Source organism: Quercus robur, chromosome 8 (genome assembly GCF_932294415.1).
Source record: "Quercus robur chromosome 8, dhQueRobu3.1, whole genome shotgun sequence".
Taxonomy (NCBI): Eukaryota; Viridiplantae; Streptophyta; class Magnoliopsida; order Fagales; family Fagaceae; genus Quercus; species Quercus robur.
The window spans coordinates 48057389-48075520 of NC_065541.1; the positions used below are offsets into that span (position 1 = coordinate 48057389).

At 31.6% G+C, this 18132-nt stretch overlaps 3 protein-coding genes across 5 annotated transcripts in view; all 3 read left to right on the forward strand.

The window, feature by feature from the left end:
• The window catches only part of LOC126696756 (phytoene synthase 2, chloroplastic-like), a 102398-nt gene that overhangs the window by 13210 nt on the left and 71056 nt on the right, over nt 1-18132 (forward strand). Inside the window, exons 2-5 of one of the 3 annotated variants that reach the window (XM_050393457.1) lie at nt 57-107; nt 485-657; nt 1106-1341; nt 2004-2608. The exons of 1 other annotated variant lie outside the window; for it this stretch is intronic. In XM_050393457.1, the coding sequence (XP_050249414.1) occupies nt 57-107; nt 485-657; nt 1106-1341; nt 2004-2352 (809 nt within the window). In that variant the 3' untranslated portion in view covers nt 2353-2608. Of the gene's footprint in view, nt 1-56; nt 108-484; nt 658-1105; nt 1342-1994; nt 2609-18132 lie in introns of those variants that run through there. One more of the 3 variants, XM_050393456.1, reaches the window with a different exon arrangement.
• On the forward strand, nt 3797-4711 carry LOC126696761 (protein PELPK1-like). The gene has a single exon (XM_050393465.1). It carries the CDS (start codon nt 3839-3841, stop codon nt 4409-4411), a length of 573 nt encoding a protein of 190 aa, XP_050249422.1. The 5' UTR covers nt 3797-3838; the 3' UTR covers nt 4412-4711.
• On the forward strand, nt 7584-14513 carry LOC126696757 (phytoene synthase 2, chloroplastic-like). Its single transcript, XM_050393459.1, has 5 exons — nt 7584-8052; nt 10141-10191; nt 12770-12942; nt 13035-13270; nt 13998-14513. The coding sequence occupies exons 1-5, from the start codon at nt 7695-7697 to the stop codon at nt 14368-14370; spliced, it is 1191 nt and encodes a 396-aa protein (XP_050249416.1). The 5' UTR covers nt 7584-7694; the 3' UTR covers nt 14371-14513.

Sequence of the window (18132 nt, forward strand, 5' to 3'; positions counted from 1 at the left end):
TTAAAATATAATTGGGGAAATACTGTTGAACTGAGCTTCTCATGTGCGATTTTCAGGTACATTACTCATGATGCCAGAATTGCGAAGAGCTTTTTGGGCGATTAGTGGTATTTGGCGGAGCCTATATCACCTGAGCTTCATGTTTTACTTTGCTCTGGCTACTGTTTAAATAACTAGTGCTTATATATTACAGTAAATAATATTCTTTTATACTCACTCTATCATATGATATCCACAATTGTAGTAAACATTTAAAAAGACAAAAAATTGATGTCCACCTACCTTTAAAACATGAAAAGTGTTAAAAGCTGATGTACATATATTAAGACCAGAAATTACTCTTATATATACACACAGTCACGATTTCAGTTAAAAACCAATTTGTATATATGTACAATGTATGTGTGATAACCAACGCTCTAATAGCTAGAGTTAGATAATTAGAAGTGTTGATTGAAAGGATGGCATGTCTTCTTCTCTGTAGTGTGGTGCAGGAGAACTGACGAGCTTGTGGATGGGCCTAATGCTACATACACCACACCCAAGGATCTAGAAAGATGGGAGAAGAGATTAAATGATATTTTTGAAGGTCGACCGTGTGATGTGTATGATGTTGCTCTATCTGATACTGCATCAAAGTACCCTATTGATATACAGGTATATTCCAAATGGCTTAAAGCACTCACATCAATAGATGTATAATAGGAAAAAAAAATGTAAAATTTACATGTTTTTGCCTAAAAATGTCAGTATATAATTGTGTAAATTTACAAGTTTGATATAATTACCGTATAAATTTAAATTGACATTATTCAATTTGCATTTAAGTTTTTAGTATTTCTTTACTTATGCATCTTGAGGATAAAGGAAGAGAGTCAATAATGATTGTTATGTGTGAAAAAAGATAAATAATTAAAAAAGTCAAGAAAAATATTTTAAGGATATTCGTTAATAAAATATAGTGTAAAATAAATAATATAATATGAATAGGACAACAAATTTTGCACCTGCGAATGCTCTAAACAAACTGGCACACTTGAATATTAGACAGCACATATGAGGTGCTCAGATTGACCAATTCACTGTAACTTGTTTCATTGGACAGCCTTTCAAAGACATGATAGAAGGAATGAAGTTAGACTTGACAAAATCAAGGTACGAGAACTTCGATGAGCTCTACCTTTACTGCTACCATGTTGCCGGCACTGTGGGGCTTATGAGTGTTCCAGTGATAGGGATAGCACCAAAATCAAAGGCTTCAATAGAGAGTGTTTACAATGCTGCATTAGCCCTTGGAATTGCTAATCAACTCACCAACATACTCAGAGACGTGGGAGAAGAGTAAGGTTCTTATAGCGCAGATATACACATCTTCCCATTTTCATATATATATATATATATATATATATATGTGTGTGTGTGTGTGTTTACTTTGTTATTAAGGTCGAGTTTATTTCCAAGTTATATTTTTAGGTTTAAAGTTTAGCTTGGTAGTTTCCCAAACGAACTATATATATTGAATTGATTAAATAAATTAATTTATATATTACAATTTTTTACTTAAACCTTAATTATATTTTATACCTTTGATAATGCATATTAGTCACCAAAACTACTAATTAATTCATTTACACTTCAATAGTAATGATTTAATCAAAATGAATATTTAAGTTGTTCATCATGTTAATTGCATAAGATTATCTTTTAGTGTTCACAAACATATGAAACCGAACCTTTTTTTTTTAAAGATTAATTCTTGTATAATTGAGATTTAAATTTGAGTTGAAGTCTATTTCATTATGTTAGTGACTGAGTTCAAACAATAGTCATGAACCAAATTTAAGCTGTTCAGGAACAATTTCATTCATTTTATAGCCCTATAGGATATAGTTTAGAGTAGTAAAATGTAATTTTTCTTTAAATATTTTGTGGTCTTTTATAGGTTTTTATTTTATATTTTATATACAAAAACACTTACACCTTCTACTTTGTAGTGCTATCAGAGGAAGAATTTATCTCCCACAAGATGAACTAGCACAAGCTGGCCTGTCAGATGATGACATATTTTGTGGGAAAGTGACCGATAAATGGCGTAGTTTCATGAAGGGCCAGATAAAGCGAGCTAGGATGTTCTACGATGAAGCCGAGAAGGGGGTTTCAGAGCTCAACTTAGCTAGTCGATGGGCAGTATGGTCATCGTTGTTGTTGTACCGACAGATCTTAGATGCCATTGAAGCAAATGATTACAACAACTTCACAAAGCGGGCTTATGTAGCGAAAGCAAAGAAATTAATATCACTTCCTGTTGCCTTGGGGAGAGCACTTAAGGGACCCTCAAAGTTGGCAAGTTAGTAATGAGATATGAACCTGATACCTTGGCGTAGTTTGAATTGGGCGTAAATGAACTAAACAGCTCGAGTTTAATTTGGGAAAATATTTATTATTGTTAGTTTATTTAGCAAACAAGTTAAGTTTAAGTCCAAGTTTATTAAATAAGTCAAGCTCAAAAATAATGATGTGTTCATGAATATTATATTTTTATGTATACTTGTCTAAAAATATACTTACATAAACTTGAGATTCGACTATATAAATTATTAAATAGATTCATATGGTATCAAATTATTATTTGTAGTTTATTGATTATACAAATAGCTATGGTAAAAATTCTAGATTTGTGAAGGTGTAAAATAAAAATGTTAATCATGTTCATACTATATATCAAAAAAGAATAAGTTAATCACGTAGCTCACAAACAAACTCGAGCTTGATCAACAAGTAAATAAACCAAACTTGAATAAGTAATTTTGTTTGGTATTTAGCTCGAGCTGATCAACTTGTATTCGAAATAAAATTAAATGAGCAAACTTTGAGCATTTAGTGTCCATTTGGGGTGCACTTATATGCCAACTTATTGCATATTTTTCCTACTATTTGCAGTGTCCATGTGAGTCACCTACTTATTTTATTTTATTTTTGCTTATTTTTCCTATTATTTGTGGGTTCCAAGTGTGTCATATATTTATTTTATTTAATTTTTACTTTTTATCTACAATACTTTCAGCAAAAAGTTAGATAAATTGTTTCCAAACGAACACTTAATACTTGGTTCAACTTAACTCATTTTACACTTGAAAAAACATTTAGCAAAAAATTAGAATATATTTAAAATTTAATAACATTTTTCATCAAATTAATTAGAGTGCAATTAGAAGGACATTGTAACAAAATTGAAGTGTATATATGTTGTATGTAACAGATAAAATATATTTGGTTGACCGTCTAGTTTAGGTGACCATCTGTTCTTGGTTGGGAATTAGCCAACTACATGTTGTCCAATTCCACCATAAAGCATAAAATTCTAGACTTATGGATATTTTGATTAATTAATTCTGCAGACTTGATTTCCACCTTTGCAAGATCTATTCATTTAATGTAAGACTATATTTGTGTCACAAGAAGTCATAGTCCATTTGGACAAGTAAACTTCCTAGTCGACCCTACTTCAAACTTGTTGGTCCAAAATTCGTTCAATAACTCAATTGACATATTTTAATGAGCCATAAAAAAGGTTGGTCTGATTTCATAAAGGTGAATATCAATTTTCATGCCATATGTCTTTCTAGATTAGTTAGTACTAGTTTTGCTCCAATTTGCCTATCTTGGAAGGTGAACTAACCGATGTTTCTCCCTACAACTACATTTCATCAAACTCACGTAGTCCTCAAAATCCTTTAGAATTTGGCCTCTATAAATACACCAGAGTATAAGTTTTCTTCAATTAACACCACTTGCCATTGCCGATACTAGAAGTGAACTAGCTCGTACCATTTAAACCATGGCTTTTTCTAAGCATTGTTTTCTTCTGTCTATAATCATAGCATTGTCATTCTCAAGCATCGATGTGAGCCTCGCGGCTCGTTACCTTCTGGACACACCAACCGCACCACCCACAGCATTAACACTGCCTACAATCCCATCTCTGCCAAAGCCTACATTGCCTCCTCTGCCATCAGTTCCCACACTACCTAAAGCTACATTGCCACCACTGCCTAGCACTCCTTTGCCAAAATTGCCGGCTCAACCAACTCTGCCAAAGCCCACATTGCCACCACTTCCAAGCGCCCAAGTCCCACCTCAGCCAACATTACCAACCACCACATTGCCACCATTGCCTACCAACCCATTGCCAACACTGCCAAATCAACCAACTCTTCCAAAGTCCACACTGCCACCATTGCCAAGCACCCAGGTCCCAACATTGCCAACCATGCCCACAGTTCCCAAGGTGACACTACCTCCTCTCCCAGCCAATCCACTGCCCACCATCCCAACCACAATTCCTTCCATCCCGACCATTCCGACCACAATCCCAACAATTCCTTTCCTCTCCCCACCTCCATCAAAGTGAAGCACTATTACGCTAGTCCTTGAGAGTTGAGATGCCACATTTCCATCCTTCTTTCTTCTAGCTTTGCTTGGATGATTCTTTGCACCAGTACTGTTTTACTTTTTGTATACGTTAGAATGTATCTGGGTTCTCTTTCTTAGTCTTTTTTACAGGCTTGTTAGTCTATGAGATTCAGATGAAGTTTTATTTGTGTCATTTTAGGGGTCGTGGATATGTGAGTTTTAGTATTCTCGTAATGGTTCTTGTGGTTATGAATATGATTTCTTATCATTTATGTTAGTAAGGAGCTTTTCTTCGAAATGGCTTCTATCAGATCTTTACTTACATGGTTGAAAATTTTATATCATGAAAAGGGATGACTGCATAAACTAATCACATAAATCTAAAAGAAACAATTAATACCATGAATTTTGTAGCTTAATTGACATTTCCAATTAATGAAGATGTTAAGGATTTAAGTTCTCTCAATCAATTATCAAATTATTAAAAGAGAAGAAGAGAAGAAGCAATCAATGGGTGAACACATACAAACACAGAAAGAGGAAAAAAGAAAATTAAAAAAAAAAAATCTATATATAAGGGTGCAAAATCTCATCCAATGCAATGATCCATAAGACGATTTTGAATACATTGTTGAGATTTTATTTGAGTAACTGAGTTCAAGAACACAACAATGGTAAAAATACACCATACTTATAGGAATGCTATCATCATTACATTGTTAAGTTAACAAATAAAAGCTAGGAGTCTTGTTGCTTAACTGTTTAATTGACACCTCTTAATGTATCCATGACATTCATAGTTCAAATCTCCATTTTTGATTGTAACTATCTAATTTTTGAAAATAAATAAAGGACAATGAGTATAAGGAGAGTGCAAATCATGGATCTCATGTTCAATTGCATTAAACCCATCATGATAATAACATGTTTTTACTTTTGGATATGTACATAATCTTTCCAATGGATCTATTGCATTGGATCTAAGGCATGTATTGTACCTAAGACAAGTCCATAAGGAGAAACATTTTTTTCATAAACAATTCGTATTTTGAACTAAGGCATGCATTGGCTCATCAGTCATCACAATTCACAGGGACAAAATGGGCTTCTGCCCTTTTCAGCCAAATTAATTAGCCTTTTTCCCTTCTTCCCAAACTAAATAGGAAAATGCCCCTCTTTTGAAACTCAACTTTTTCAAAATCGAGTTAAGCCCTATAGTAACGTTTTCAAGGACCTATAGTGACGTTTTTAAGGACCTATAGTGGCGTTTTGTAACTTGATATCCATGAAATCGAATTATAGGCAATAAAAAATTGCCTATAACTCGATTTCATGGATATCAAGTTATAAAACGTCACTATAGGTCCTTAAAAACGTCACTATAGGGCTCCAGAAATTTTTTTTTTTTTAACTCGATTTTGAGAAAGTCGAGTTTCAAAAAAGAGTCATTTCCCTATTTAGTTTAGGAAGAAGGACAAAAGGCTAATTAATTTGGCTGAAAAGGACAGAAGCCCATTTTGTCCCAATTCACAGTACGAAAGCAAGAAAGAGTATTGTGACATCTTTTGTGAAATTTTCGCTGCCTTCAAACTTCAAAATTTTCTTTTTGTGAACTATTCTCTATTCACCACAATGTCAATCATACCCTTGTGTTTTTGCAGGTTTTTTTTTTTTTTTTTTTAATAAATTTTATTATATATATATATATATATTAAAAAAAAATGTGTTTCACACCTAGCTTGTCTTATATATATAAATAAAGGTCTCAGTCATGCCTTCCCTAGTCCCTACACATGGTACAAGCGCATCCCACATGTGGCCACAATGGTCATATTAATTAATTCATAAAGGTGACGCATTATAAATATATTTGTGTATTTGATTGCACGAAGAAGCAAAAATAGATACTGTAAGATTTTTCAGGCAAATTACAAATAAAAAAAATTGAGAGATAAGATTTGATGAACTAACTAAATCTATTATCCATGTTGATTCTCAAAAAAAAAAAAAAAAAAAAAAAAAAAAAAATCTATTATCCCTGTTGGCAGTTAGAATTTAAAAGATATAAAATGTATTCTTGATTTAAATAATGTCAATAATGACTCTGAATAAATTAAAGGAAAAATGTCAATGACAGTTGTGCTCTCTTGCGCTTCTTCTTTTTTTTTTTTTTTTTTTTTTTTTTTTTTTTTTTTTTTTTTTGTAAATTACAATGCTAGTAATATAGCTAGCATGCACATTTTAAATGGAGTAGAAAAATAAATATTTTTTTGATTATAATTAATATAAATAATAAATTTTTTAACTCCAAAATTATTAATTTTCTTTTTAAAATACACCCACAAAATGACATGGCATCATATGTATTTGCAGATTTGTAAAAATGCCAAACCTTCACACACAAAAAATGAAATGAAAAAAAGAAAAAGAAAATTGATCTTAATTTAGTTAAAGATAACGTGGGTTATTAGTGTGTGTTGATTGAATTGGTAAAATTCCATGTCGAGAAGAGATATTCTAGGGAAAGGAAAGAGCTATCTTCTTTTCATTAACACATTGTGAGTCTCCAATGAAAAAAAAGGGCAAATAAAAGTTTTGGTTTGATAGATTTTGTCAAAGGAAACATAAAATTTCTATCTGCTCGCTCAATATATCTTTGTCGCAGAATTTTGAAGTTTGGTCATTAATATTCAATATTTACAAATTACAAAACATAATATGTTTCCCTAATTATTGTTTTAGTTTTTGTGTGGGTTCTAATTGGTAAAACTAAAAAGTGGTAAAGTTTTTATTTTTATTTTTTTTATTCAATAAGAGATTCGTAAACGATTCCCTCTTAAGAAGAAGAAGAAAAAAAAAAAAAAAAAAAAAAACGCACAAAGAAGTATAAACCCTGTCTTGACTTGATGAAAAAAAAAAAAACTTATAAAATGAATAAGTATAAACCCTGTCATTTTTTTACTTAAAAATAGACTAGGTTTTGTGAGACATATCATTATCAAAGAAATAGCTTCTATGATCTAAAAAAAAAAAAAAGAGAACACATGGTTTAAGCGTTTTTTTTTTTTTTTTTTGAGAAACATGGTTTATAAGCGTTTAATAAAAAATACTACTATAACTTGTAAGTCTCTCAACTACTGGTCTATGTCTATGGTGCACACCCTTTGTTATAAACTCAAGCACTTACATCCTTTCTACGTCTCTGAACTACTGGTCTAAAGTCCAAACTTTTCCATAAGCAGAGCCTAAGCTACGCTAAAACCGAAGCAAAAACGCCTGAGATGTCTGCTGTCCTTTGTGTGGTTTGTCCCAAAGAGAATGTTCACTCTTTGCTCAGTCTCATGCCCAGAAATTATTGCAGGTGTAGTAGTAGTAACAAGTTGAGCTCTAAACTTAGTTTTTCATCTGGGGTTTCTGCATATTCAAGTGCAATTGCAAACCCATCAAGATCCGTGGAGGAAAGGGTGCATGAAGTGGTGCTGAAGCAAGCAGATCTGATGAGAGAGCATAGGAGGAAGACTGCAATGGATCTGGAAAAACCAATTGAGAATGATGGTAACACCAATTGGAATCGTTTGAATGAAGCTTTTGAAAGGTGTAGAGAAGTCACTGCCGAGCATGCCAAGACATTTTACCTGGGTACTTACTCTTCAGCTCCTCTTAATTTGTGTGTACGTGATTGTAATCTATTCTGTTTTTACGTTTTTGTAAAATTATGATTGTCTTAAAAATTTAAACTATTAAAATATACTTCCTTCATCCCACTTTTTTTGTCATCTATTCTATTTTGAAATGTCTCAAAATATTATCTTATTTCTAAAAATAAAAGTCATTAATTTACTAATGTTCTTATACCTCTATTAATTTACTAATTCAATTTTTTGATAAATTTTTTTAAGGGTAATTTTGAAAACTTATACATTTTTAAAAGGTAGACAAAATAATAAATGATATTCCCTTAAAATGTTTGACTTTTCAAACAGAATAAAAAAAGTGAGATGAAGGGAGTAGTAAATTTAATCATTTAACCAATACTTCTAACACTCACTCTCAGGTATGGGCCGAAATTATTTTTTAATAGGTGAGACCCGACACGTGATAATTTTAATCATTTAATCAATACTTCAAACAGTTTTAATTGTTTCGGTAAAAAAAATATTTTTCCAGAAACGTTTTCAACATTTTCTAGTATTTAGCATGGTACAAAACACAAGTCAACCAAAAAACAAAAAATCCATCCATATTTGGTAGTGAACGGAAAATAAACATAATAGTATGAAAATACTTTCCACTTGAAGAAGCATTCTCTCTCCTTTGCTCTCTTACGAGAAAAGAGAAGAGAGACTTATTTTTTCAGATCAAGTGCAGTGTAGAAAATGTTTTCCAAAATGTTATATCGTAAGCAAAGATCAGTATTAAGTGTTTTCAGGCTCATTTTTAAGATTATAACTAAACATGAGTGAAAAAGTCGTGTTTTCTAGCTCATTTTTTAAGATCATAACTAAACATATGAGAGAAGTCATTTTTTTTGGAAACAATATATTTTTTTTAAAGTAAGAATTAGGAAACATTTTCTATCACATGTAACTTTCTATTAGGTGACATTGACTACTATAATATTAATATCTCGTTTCAAAAAGCAAAAAGATACTAAGTACGTATATGGCTTTTTAAAAAAACTCCACTATATAAAAGTCCGTTTTTCTGTCTGAATTATTTTGTTGTTGCCTGAGACTCATCTTTTTGGTTGTTAGAAAGGAGAGAAAAGATGTGAAATTTTAGAACTTTGCAGTTATTATTTTTATGCCAAAATTTTAAATCAATTTCATTTAAAATGTGATCCTTTTGTAATTGTAATAATTATCTTACTTGATTGAAGCTTCGCATTCTAATGTCAAGTTCAACATATAATGGAATTATATATATGCGGTTTATTTACTAACGAATTACGATGTAACATAAAAAGAGCAATAGCTTTCCTTTTTGTACATATAACTTTTTTTTAATCTCACTTTTTAAGATATAATTATATTCTAATGTCTCATAAAAGATAAAACAAGATATATATATTAATCGATTTTTATTAAATAAATATTAAAAGCGTAAAGAATATGCAATTCAACAGTTAGATTTTCAAAATATGTAGTAGTGTTTATTTTTTTAAAACATGTTATAGCCAATTTTGTAACTAAATTTTGTCATTAAAAAAAAAAAAATCTCCAAACACACACTAATGTTATTTATAAAAATATATTCCTGTTACAATAAGTTGGGAAACGTTCAAACCGAGCTTCTTCCGTGAATAGTATTCGTATATATATAGCCTTAGCCAAGGCCCACGTAAATCATTTTACTATAATGAGTACTTTAGACAGTGCAATGGTCTTCAAATACTCTTAAGGTGTGTTTGTTTGAAGGTGAAATAGGGTTGATGAAAAACTTTGGAGGGAAAACTTTGGAGAGGGTGTTTGGTTAGGAGAGAGAGAGAGGAAAAAAAATATGGTGGAGTCCAGGTGTTTTTAGTAGGGACATAAAAGTAAATCTATACAAACTACATCTTTTATCATTCCACTTTTCTAACTATGGGCACATTTTTTAAATTTAAGTTGCTATCGGTAATTTATTGTATAATTGGGAATATAAAAATATAATATATATATATATATTTGTTTTTAAAAGAGAAATATTGTTGAATTGAGCTTATTCTGTGCAATTAATTATTTTCAGGTACATTACTAATGACACCAGAACGACAAAGAGCTATTTGGGCAATCGATGGTATGTGTGTATATTCTTTTCTGATTTAATAAGTCTAATGATTAAAAAAAAAGTCATAATTTTTAAAAAAAAATTAATTGTTGAGATGTTATGTTGTGGATGTTAAATAGTAAAAGTTGAATTAGTAATAAACTTATGTGAAAATGAAGTTATATCAATTAAGAGTTGTGAATTTCTTTGCATCTCTAACATAGCTCTTTTTAATTATAAAGATTCACATTTAAAAAAATATATAACTCTTTGTGATGTTAAATAAAGTGTAACTTAAATTAATCTTTACTAGTGCCATTTAATTTCTCTTTCAAGAATAGCAATTAAAATCATATTTAAACTAATACATTTATTATTATTATTTCTTAGAAATGAACCACTACATTTATTTATTTATTATTTTTATTATATCTTAATTAGAAACTAACCACTACATTTATTTGGGGGGTGGGGGACCAATAGATGTTCCCTTATTAAAGAGGAGGGAGATTTTTATATAGAAAATGCTAAAATTTTCTATATAAAGGCCCCATAAGAGCATCCATAGCAGATGTGCCAAATGCGAAATATTTGACACATTTGGTACACCGAACACAAAAACGAAACTTTATCAAATGTGTTAAGTGTGTCAAATTTTTGCAACATGCTACAGTACCGTTGCAGTTTTGACATGGTACAGACTCAAATGACATTTGTACTTTATTATTTTTTTATTCATCTTTCTCTCTCATCCCACTCTGAGCCACTCCATCTCCACTTCTCTGGATCCTGCTCTCTCTCCTCCCTCTCTGTCTAATCGCCCTTTCTCTAGTGAAGGATGGGTTCCAATATGGGTATATTCTGGCGTGGGCTCCAACATGGGTCAAATGACGGTGTGGGTCGTGGGTATGGCGGCATGGTGGGTCACGGCGAGCTGGGTCGTGGCGAGGTGGGTCACGGACTCACGGCAGAGGTGAGTGGGTTTTGATGGGTGGGTTCAAATGGGGTTTAGGGTGGTTTCCTTCACCGTTTTTTTTTTTTTTTTTTTTTTTTTTTAAATTTTTTTTTTAAAGGTGGCATTGGTGGATGTGGGTTTGTGCCGGTGGTTGCTGGTCAGTGTTGTTGCGGCCGTGATTGTTGGTGGCTATTGTTGCAGCAGTGGTGGATGTGCCATTGTTGTTGTTGATGGTGATAAGAGGGAGGAGATAATATATTATTTTAATGTGTAGTAAATATTATTTTAATGTATAGAATTGAATGATAGAATATCTGATAAATGAGATATTGTAAAATGATGTGGTAAAATAATAAAGTAGGTTTTTGGTGTGTCAAAATGACATTTTTTTTTTGCAACATCTGCTACAGATACTCTAAAAGAACATATATCTTATAAGAGACAAAGTTTGACTACAAATTAACTTAGTTGTAGCCAATGATTACAACTCCACTCAATATCTTTTTATTTGATTTGAATTTTGACAAATCCACCACTGGATTACATTTTCTTCTTATATGCTTCATACTTGCAAATTTTACAAAAAATTAAAAATCAATAGTTATATCACCAATTAAATGTTTAAATTTCAAGTTTTTGTAGCCTAAAATTATGCATAAAAAATAAGTATGAATCAAACAGTAAATAACATTCGATTGACACAAAATTTGACACGTTGTTAAGAATATATAGAACATGTAATTCAACGGTTGAGTTTTCAAAATATATAGCAATGTTAATGTTTTGTATGGGAATTGTAGCTATTGACTATAATTAAGTTTGTAGCCAAACTTTGTTCTTCTAAAAAATAGCTTAATTGATATTCTACCATTAAAGGATCCTTAGTTGACTATAAAAATATTAAAAACACTTAAAATCAAGGAAATAACAACCCTGAACTTAAAATTTAAAAAATTTCATAAAAGTTTCTCAAAAAAAAAAAAAAATTCATAAAAATATCAAAATAAATAAATTACAAAAGTTAATCTACCTCACGACTAATGGTGTTGGGATGTGTGACTTAGAGAGTTGGGTGTGTTGAATGGGTAAGCACAATGCCTAGTTGTGTCCTGCACCACCATGTGCGTCAACCAGGGGATTTGAATGGGTTTTGATTTGCCATTTATGGAGGTACTTTGCTTGTTTAGGCTAGCTCGATCGAGTAGTATGGGGGTAGGGCGGTTGCAATGACGACAGTGTAGTGGTGGTAGTTGAAGTTATTGGAGAGAAAATGTTACAGTGACAAATTAATGGTTAAGAGGTCTTACTTGATTTGGAGTTGAGCCTAACTTTTCATTTGATATTTCAGATTTTTATTGGTCGAACTAATCCATAATGTTGGAATAATTGCAGGTGATATAGATCTTACTAATAAAAAGTTTTATGTTTACAACATTTACATAATACTTTTACAAAAAAAATATAGGTGATAAATTGTTATTTCTTCTAATTTAAATCTATAATTTAAATTACTTTTTTGCCAACTCTTAATTACCAATAATAACCTTTAACTTAAGATTTGTTGTGCGTGCTTACTGCTTTGCTATAAAGCTTAGCTAGCGGTTAGATGATTATGAGTGCTGATTGATGGATGGCATGTCTTCTACCCTATAGTGTGGTGCAGGAGAACCGACGAGCTTGTAGATGGGCCTAATGCTATACACATCACATCCAGGGCTCTGGAAATATGGGAGACAAGATTAACTGATCTTTTTGAAGGTCAACCGTATGATGTGTACGATGCTGCCCTATCTTATACTGTCTCAAAGTACCCTGTTGATATACAGGTGAATTCCAAATGGCTTACTTGTGTATTAGAAAGAATGTTTGTTTGTGCTAAGATTAAGATTGACCAACTCACCTTTGTTTCCTGGGACAGCTCTTCAAAGACATGATAGAAGGAATGAAGTTAGACTTGAGAAAATCAAGATACGAGAACTTCGATGAGCTCTACCTTTACTGCTACTGTGTTGCCGGGACTGTGGGGCTTATGAGTGTTCCAGTGATGGGGATAGCACCAGAATCAAAGGCTTCAATAGAGAGTGTATACAATGCTGCATTAGCCCTTGGAATTGCTAATCAACTCACTAACATACTCAGAGATGTTGGAGAAGAGTAAGTTTCTTATAACGCATGCATATTCTAGCTAGTAAACATGTTTTAAACAAATCCTGCCTACCAACACCTGTGCTGTTTGTTCCAATTTAAGTTGCACATGTTAATTGCAAAAGCTATCTTCTTCTTCTTCTTCTTTTTTATTTATTTATTTATTTTTATAGAAGATAAGCTATTGTCTTTAGTATTCACAAATATATCAAACCAAACACCCCCCCCCCCTTTTTTTAAGAAGATTAAATCTTACATAATTGAGCTTTTAGTGTTCACAAATATATCAAACCAACCCCCTTTAAAAAAAAAAAAAGATTAAATCTTACACAATTGAGCTTTAAATTGGAGCTCAAGGCTAATTCGTTGTGTTAATGATCGAGTTCCAACAAGCATCACAAACCAAATTTAAGATATTCACAAACAACTTGATTCATTTTACAGCCCTATACGGTGTATATAAAGCTCATTTAATTGACTTTATTCTAGCTGATTATTATATAAAAATCTCTATGTTTTTTTTTTTGGTGGGAACCTCTCCTATTGAATCATTTCAAAAGACTTTACATGAATTTCAATAGATACTTTGATTTAGGTTTGCCACTATTGATGATGATGCTCCCAATTCTTGATATTGGCTTAATTAATGAGACTGAGTTTCTGTTTTTTTTAAAAAAGTATTTTATGTTTGTATTCGTGATACAGAAACACTTTTTACTCGTATGTGATTTTGTAGTGCTATCAGAGGAAGAATTTATCTCCCACAAGATGAACTAGCACAAGCTGGCTTGTCAGACGATGAAATATTGCGTGGGAAAGTGACCGATAAATGGCGTAGTTTCATGAAAGGCCAGATAAAACGAGCTAGGATGTTCTATGATGAAGCAGAGAAGGGCGTTTCAGAGCTCAACTTAACTAGTAGATGGGCAGTATGGGCATCGTTGTTGTTGTACCGACAGATCTTAGATGCCATTGAAGCTAATGATTACAACAACTTCACAAAGCGGGCTTATGTAGCAAAAGCACAGAAACTAGCATCACTTCCGGTTGCTTATGCCAGAGCACTTATGAGACCCTCAAAGTTAGCCAAGTTTGAATTAAGAGAGTAAATGAACTAAATCATTTATAAATAGCTCAAGTTCAAGTCAACTTGTAAATATTTGTTATTGATCGTTTATTTAGCAACTAAGTCAATCTCAAGCTCAAGTTTATTAGACGAGTCAAGTTCAAATATAATAATGTGTTCATGATAGAGTTGACCCAACAAAATTTGAGGCCTACAAAGGAGAAAAAATTATATAGCGCTTTTTATATGTAAGTATTAATTAAATAAAATTTAATACTAATAAAATTAAAATTTTTGATTCATTAAATACTTAATTGGTTGAATAATATTAATTAAATTAAGGTTAATTTCATATAGATGATTGAATATCATACTTGAAGAATAAATTTTAGCAAAAAGAAATAAAAATATATTATTTTTTAAAAAAGAAACTTACTTTATCTTTGATATATGAGGAAGCATAGTTAAGTAAAATTGTAATCTAATTTTTATTTTTTTTAGAGAGAGAGAGAGGGGGGGGGGGGAGAGAGAGAGAGAGAGAGAGATATTATTTGATGTGTGGTGGAGATTGGTTTACAAAAATTAAAGTTTCAAACTTTTAAGGGAGATTAATCATCATTAATGATCTAAACACATTTGCAACATTTTTTTTGAAACATTTTAGGGTTTTAATTGGGTTAGATTTCTATTGGTCACGTATTTTGGAGGCCTTGTTAGAAATGAAAAAAAAAATGCTCAATGTACTAAAAATTGTCTCAATATGATGTGATAATGACTATGATTAATGAACTTAAACAATCTAATTAATGAGTGTTTGAATTTTTTGTTTAATGATTGGTGACATGTTAGTTTTTAAGCTTATAGTAAAATTTGTGGTATCATTAGCATCACTCATAAAAAAAAAAAAAGTGTACAATCATTTAAAAAAAATAAATTGGGCCTTTTTCAATGGGAAATGGGCTTTTTTTCCAAAGAGGTAAACTTTTTTTTTTTTGTGGTGGAGCCTTAGGCCTAGGCCATGGGCCAACCCTAGTTCATGAATAAGCTCATAAATATGATATTCAATTCAATTATATATAATAATATTATATTTTTATATGTATACTTGTCAAAAAATATACTTATATACATTTGAGATTGGATTATACAAATTTATAAATAAGTTTATATGATATCAAATTATCATTTGTAGTTTATTGATCATATAAATAGTTTATTCATGTTAAAAATTCTATATTTGTGAAGGTGTAAAACATGTTAGTCGTGTTCAACTATATAGCTCACAAATAAGCTTGAGCCTTAACAAGAAAATGAATCAAGCTTGAATATGTAATTTTATTTGGTATTTAGCTTGAGCTCAGCTGTGTTCTAAATAAAATTAAATGGACAAACTTGAACATTTAATTCTTAGCTCGTTTATACCCTTAATTTAAACAATATTAAGTTTGCAAAGTCTATTTTCATATGGGAGAGAGTCATTTTTTTTAGGTTCTTACAATTTTTTTTTTTTTTTGAATGTGTAAATTTCAATTTAATTTTAATGAAGGAATATTTCTTCAATGGTTCCCTGTTTTTGAGAATGTAAAACACTTCAAATTGAATGTTTATCAGGTAGGTAGGACCTAGGAGGATAAAACAAATTCGGCAGAGTGGTGTATTATCAAATTGCATGTTTACAGTTATAATTATCGCTTCTTCTTTTTTTTTTTTTTTTTTTTTGTGTGTTATAACAATATATATACACACACATAAAATAATAAAAAAAAAAAAAAGACCATCAAAAAAGAAAAAAAAACGTATTGTATAAAAAGGTTATTTTCATTTTAAGTTTAAAGTTAGCATGCTAAATACGTTCATAATAACATGGAAGTAAGATAAGTTTAATGATTTTTTTTTTTTCAAATTTTAGATTTTTAAATTTATATGTAAAGGCACTTGACACAAATTAATATGCAAGTGAAAGAACACTTAGCACAAAATTAGAATACATTTAAAATTTAAAAAATATTTTCCATCAAATCAAATTAGAATGCAATTAGGACATTGGAACAAAACTGAAGGTGTACGCAGAATCTAATTTGAAAGCTTTCAATTCAATATATTATATAGACAGATATGTTATATGGAATAAATAACATATCTTTGGTTGACCTCCCAGTTTAGGTGACCATCTGTTCTTGGTCGAGAATTAGCCAACTACATATTGTCTAAATTCCACCATAAATAACAATATTCTAGACTTTTGAATATTTTGATTAATTAATTCTGCAGACTCGATTTCCATCTTCTACAAGATATATTCATTTAGTGAAAGACTACATTTGTGTCACAAGAAGTCATGGTGCATTTGGACAAGTAAACTTCCTAGTCGACCCCACCACATACCAGTTGGTCCAAAATTAGTTCAATAACTCATTGATATATTTTGATGAGCCATAAAACAGGTTGGTCTGATTTCATAAAAGGCGAAAATCAATTTTCAATTTTTCATGCCATATATCTTTCTACATTAGTAATTACTTGGTACTAGTTTTGCTCCAATTTGCCTATCTTGGAAGGTGAACTAACTGATGTTTCTCCCTACAACCACATTTCATCAAACTCACATAGTCCTCAAAATCCTTTAGAATTTGGTCTCTTTAAATACCACCGAGTACAAGTTTTCTTCAATTAACATCACTTGCAATTGCCAATAGTGCCCAATAATACAAGTGAACTAGCTCCTACCATTTAAACCATGGCTTTTTCTAAGCATTGTTTTCTTCTGTCTATGATCGTAGCATTGTCACTCTCAAGCATCGATGTGAGCCTCGCGGCTCGTTGCCTTTTGGACACACCAGTTGCTCCACCCCCAGCATTAACATTGCCTACAATCCCATCTCTGCCAACGGCCACATTGCCTCCTCTGCCATCAGTGCCCACACTACCTAAAGCCACATTGCCACCACTTCCAAGCATCCAAGTCCCATCTCAGCCAACATTACCAACCACCACATTGCCACCATTGCCTACCAACCCATTGCCAACACTGCCAAATCAACCAACTCTTCCCAAGTCCACATTGCCACCATTGCCAAGCACCCAAGTCCCAACATTGCCAACCTTTCCCAATGTTCCCAAGGTGACACTACCTCCTCTCCCAGCTAATCCATTGCCCACCATCCCAACCAAAATTCCTTCGATCCCTACCATTCCCACCACAATCCCAACAATCCCTTTCCTATCCCCACCTCCATCAAAGTGAAGCAGTATTACACTGTCCTCGAGAATTGATATGCCACATTTCCAATTCCTCTTTCTTCTAGCTTTGCTTGGATGATTCTTTGCACCAATACTTGTTTTACTTTTTGTATACGTTAGAATGTATCTGGGCTCTTTATATATGTCGTTTTTTATACAGGCTAGTTAGTTTAAGAGATTATGATGAAGTTTTATTTGTGTCATTATAGGGGTCATTGGATATGTTAGTTTTATTATTCTTGTAATGGTTCATGTGGTTATGAATATGATTTCTTATTATTTATGTTAGTGAGGAGCTTCGAATTATTTGTGTCATTATAGGGGTCATTGGATATGTTAGTTTTATTATTCTTGTAATGGTTCATGTGGTTATGAATATGATTTCTTATTATTTATGTTAGTGAGGAGCTTCGAATTGGGTTCTATTGGATCTTTACTTTCATGGTTGAAGAATTTATATCAAGAAAGGGGATGATGGCATAAACTAATTACATAAATCTAAAAGAAACAATCAATATCAAAAGTCTTGTAACTCAATTGACATTCGAATTAAACCGTTCAGGGT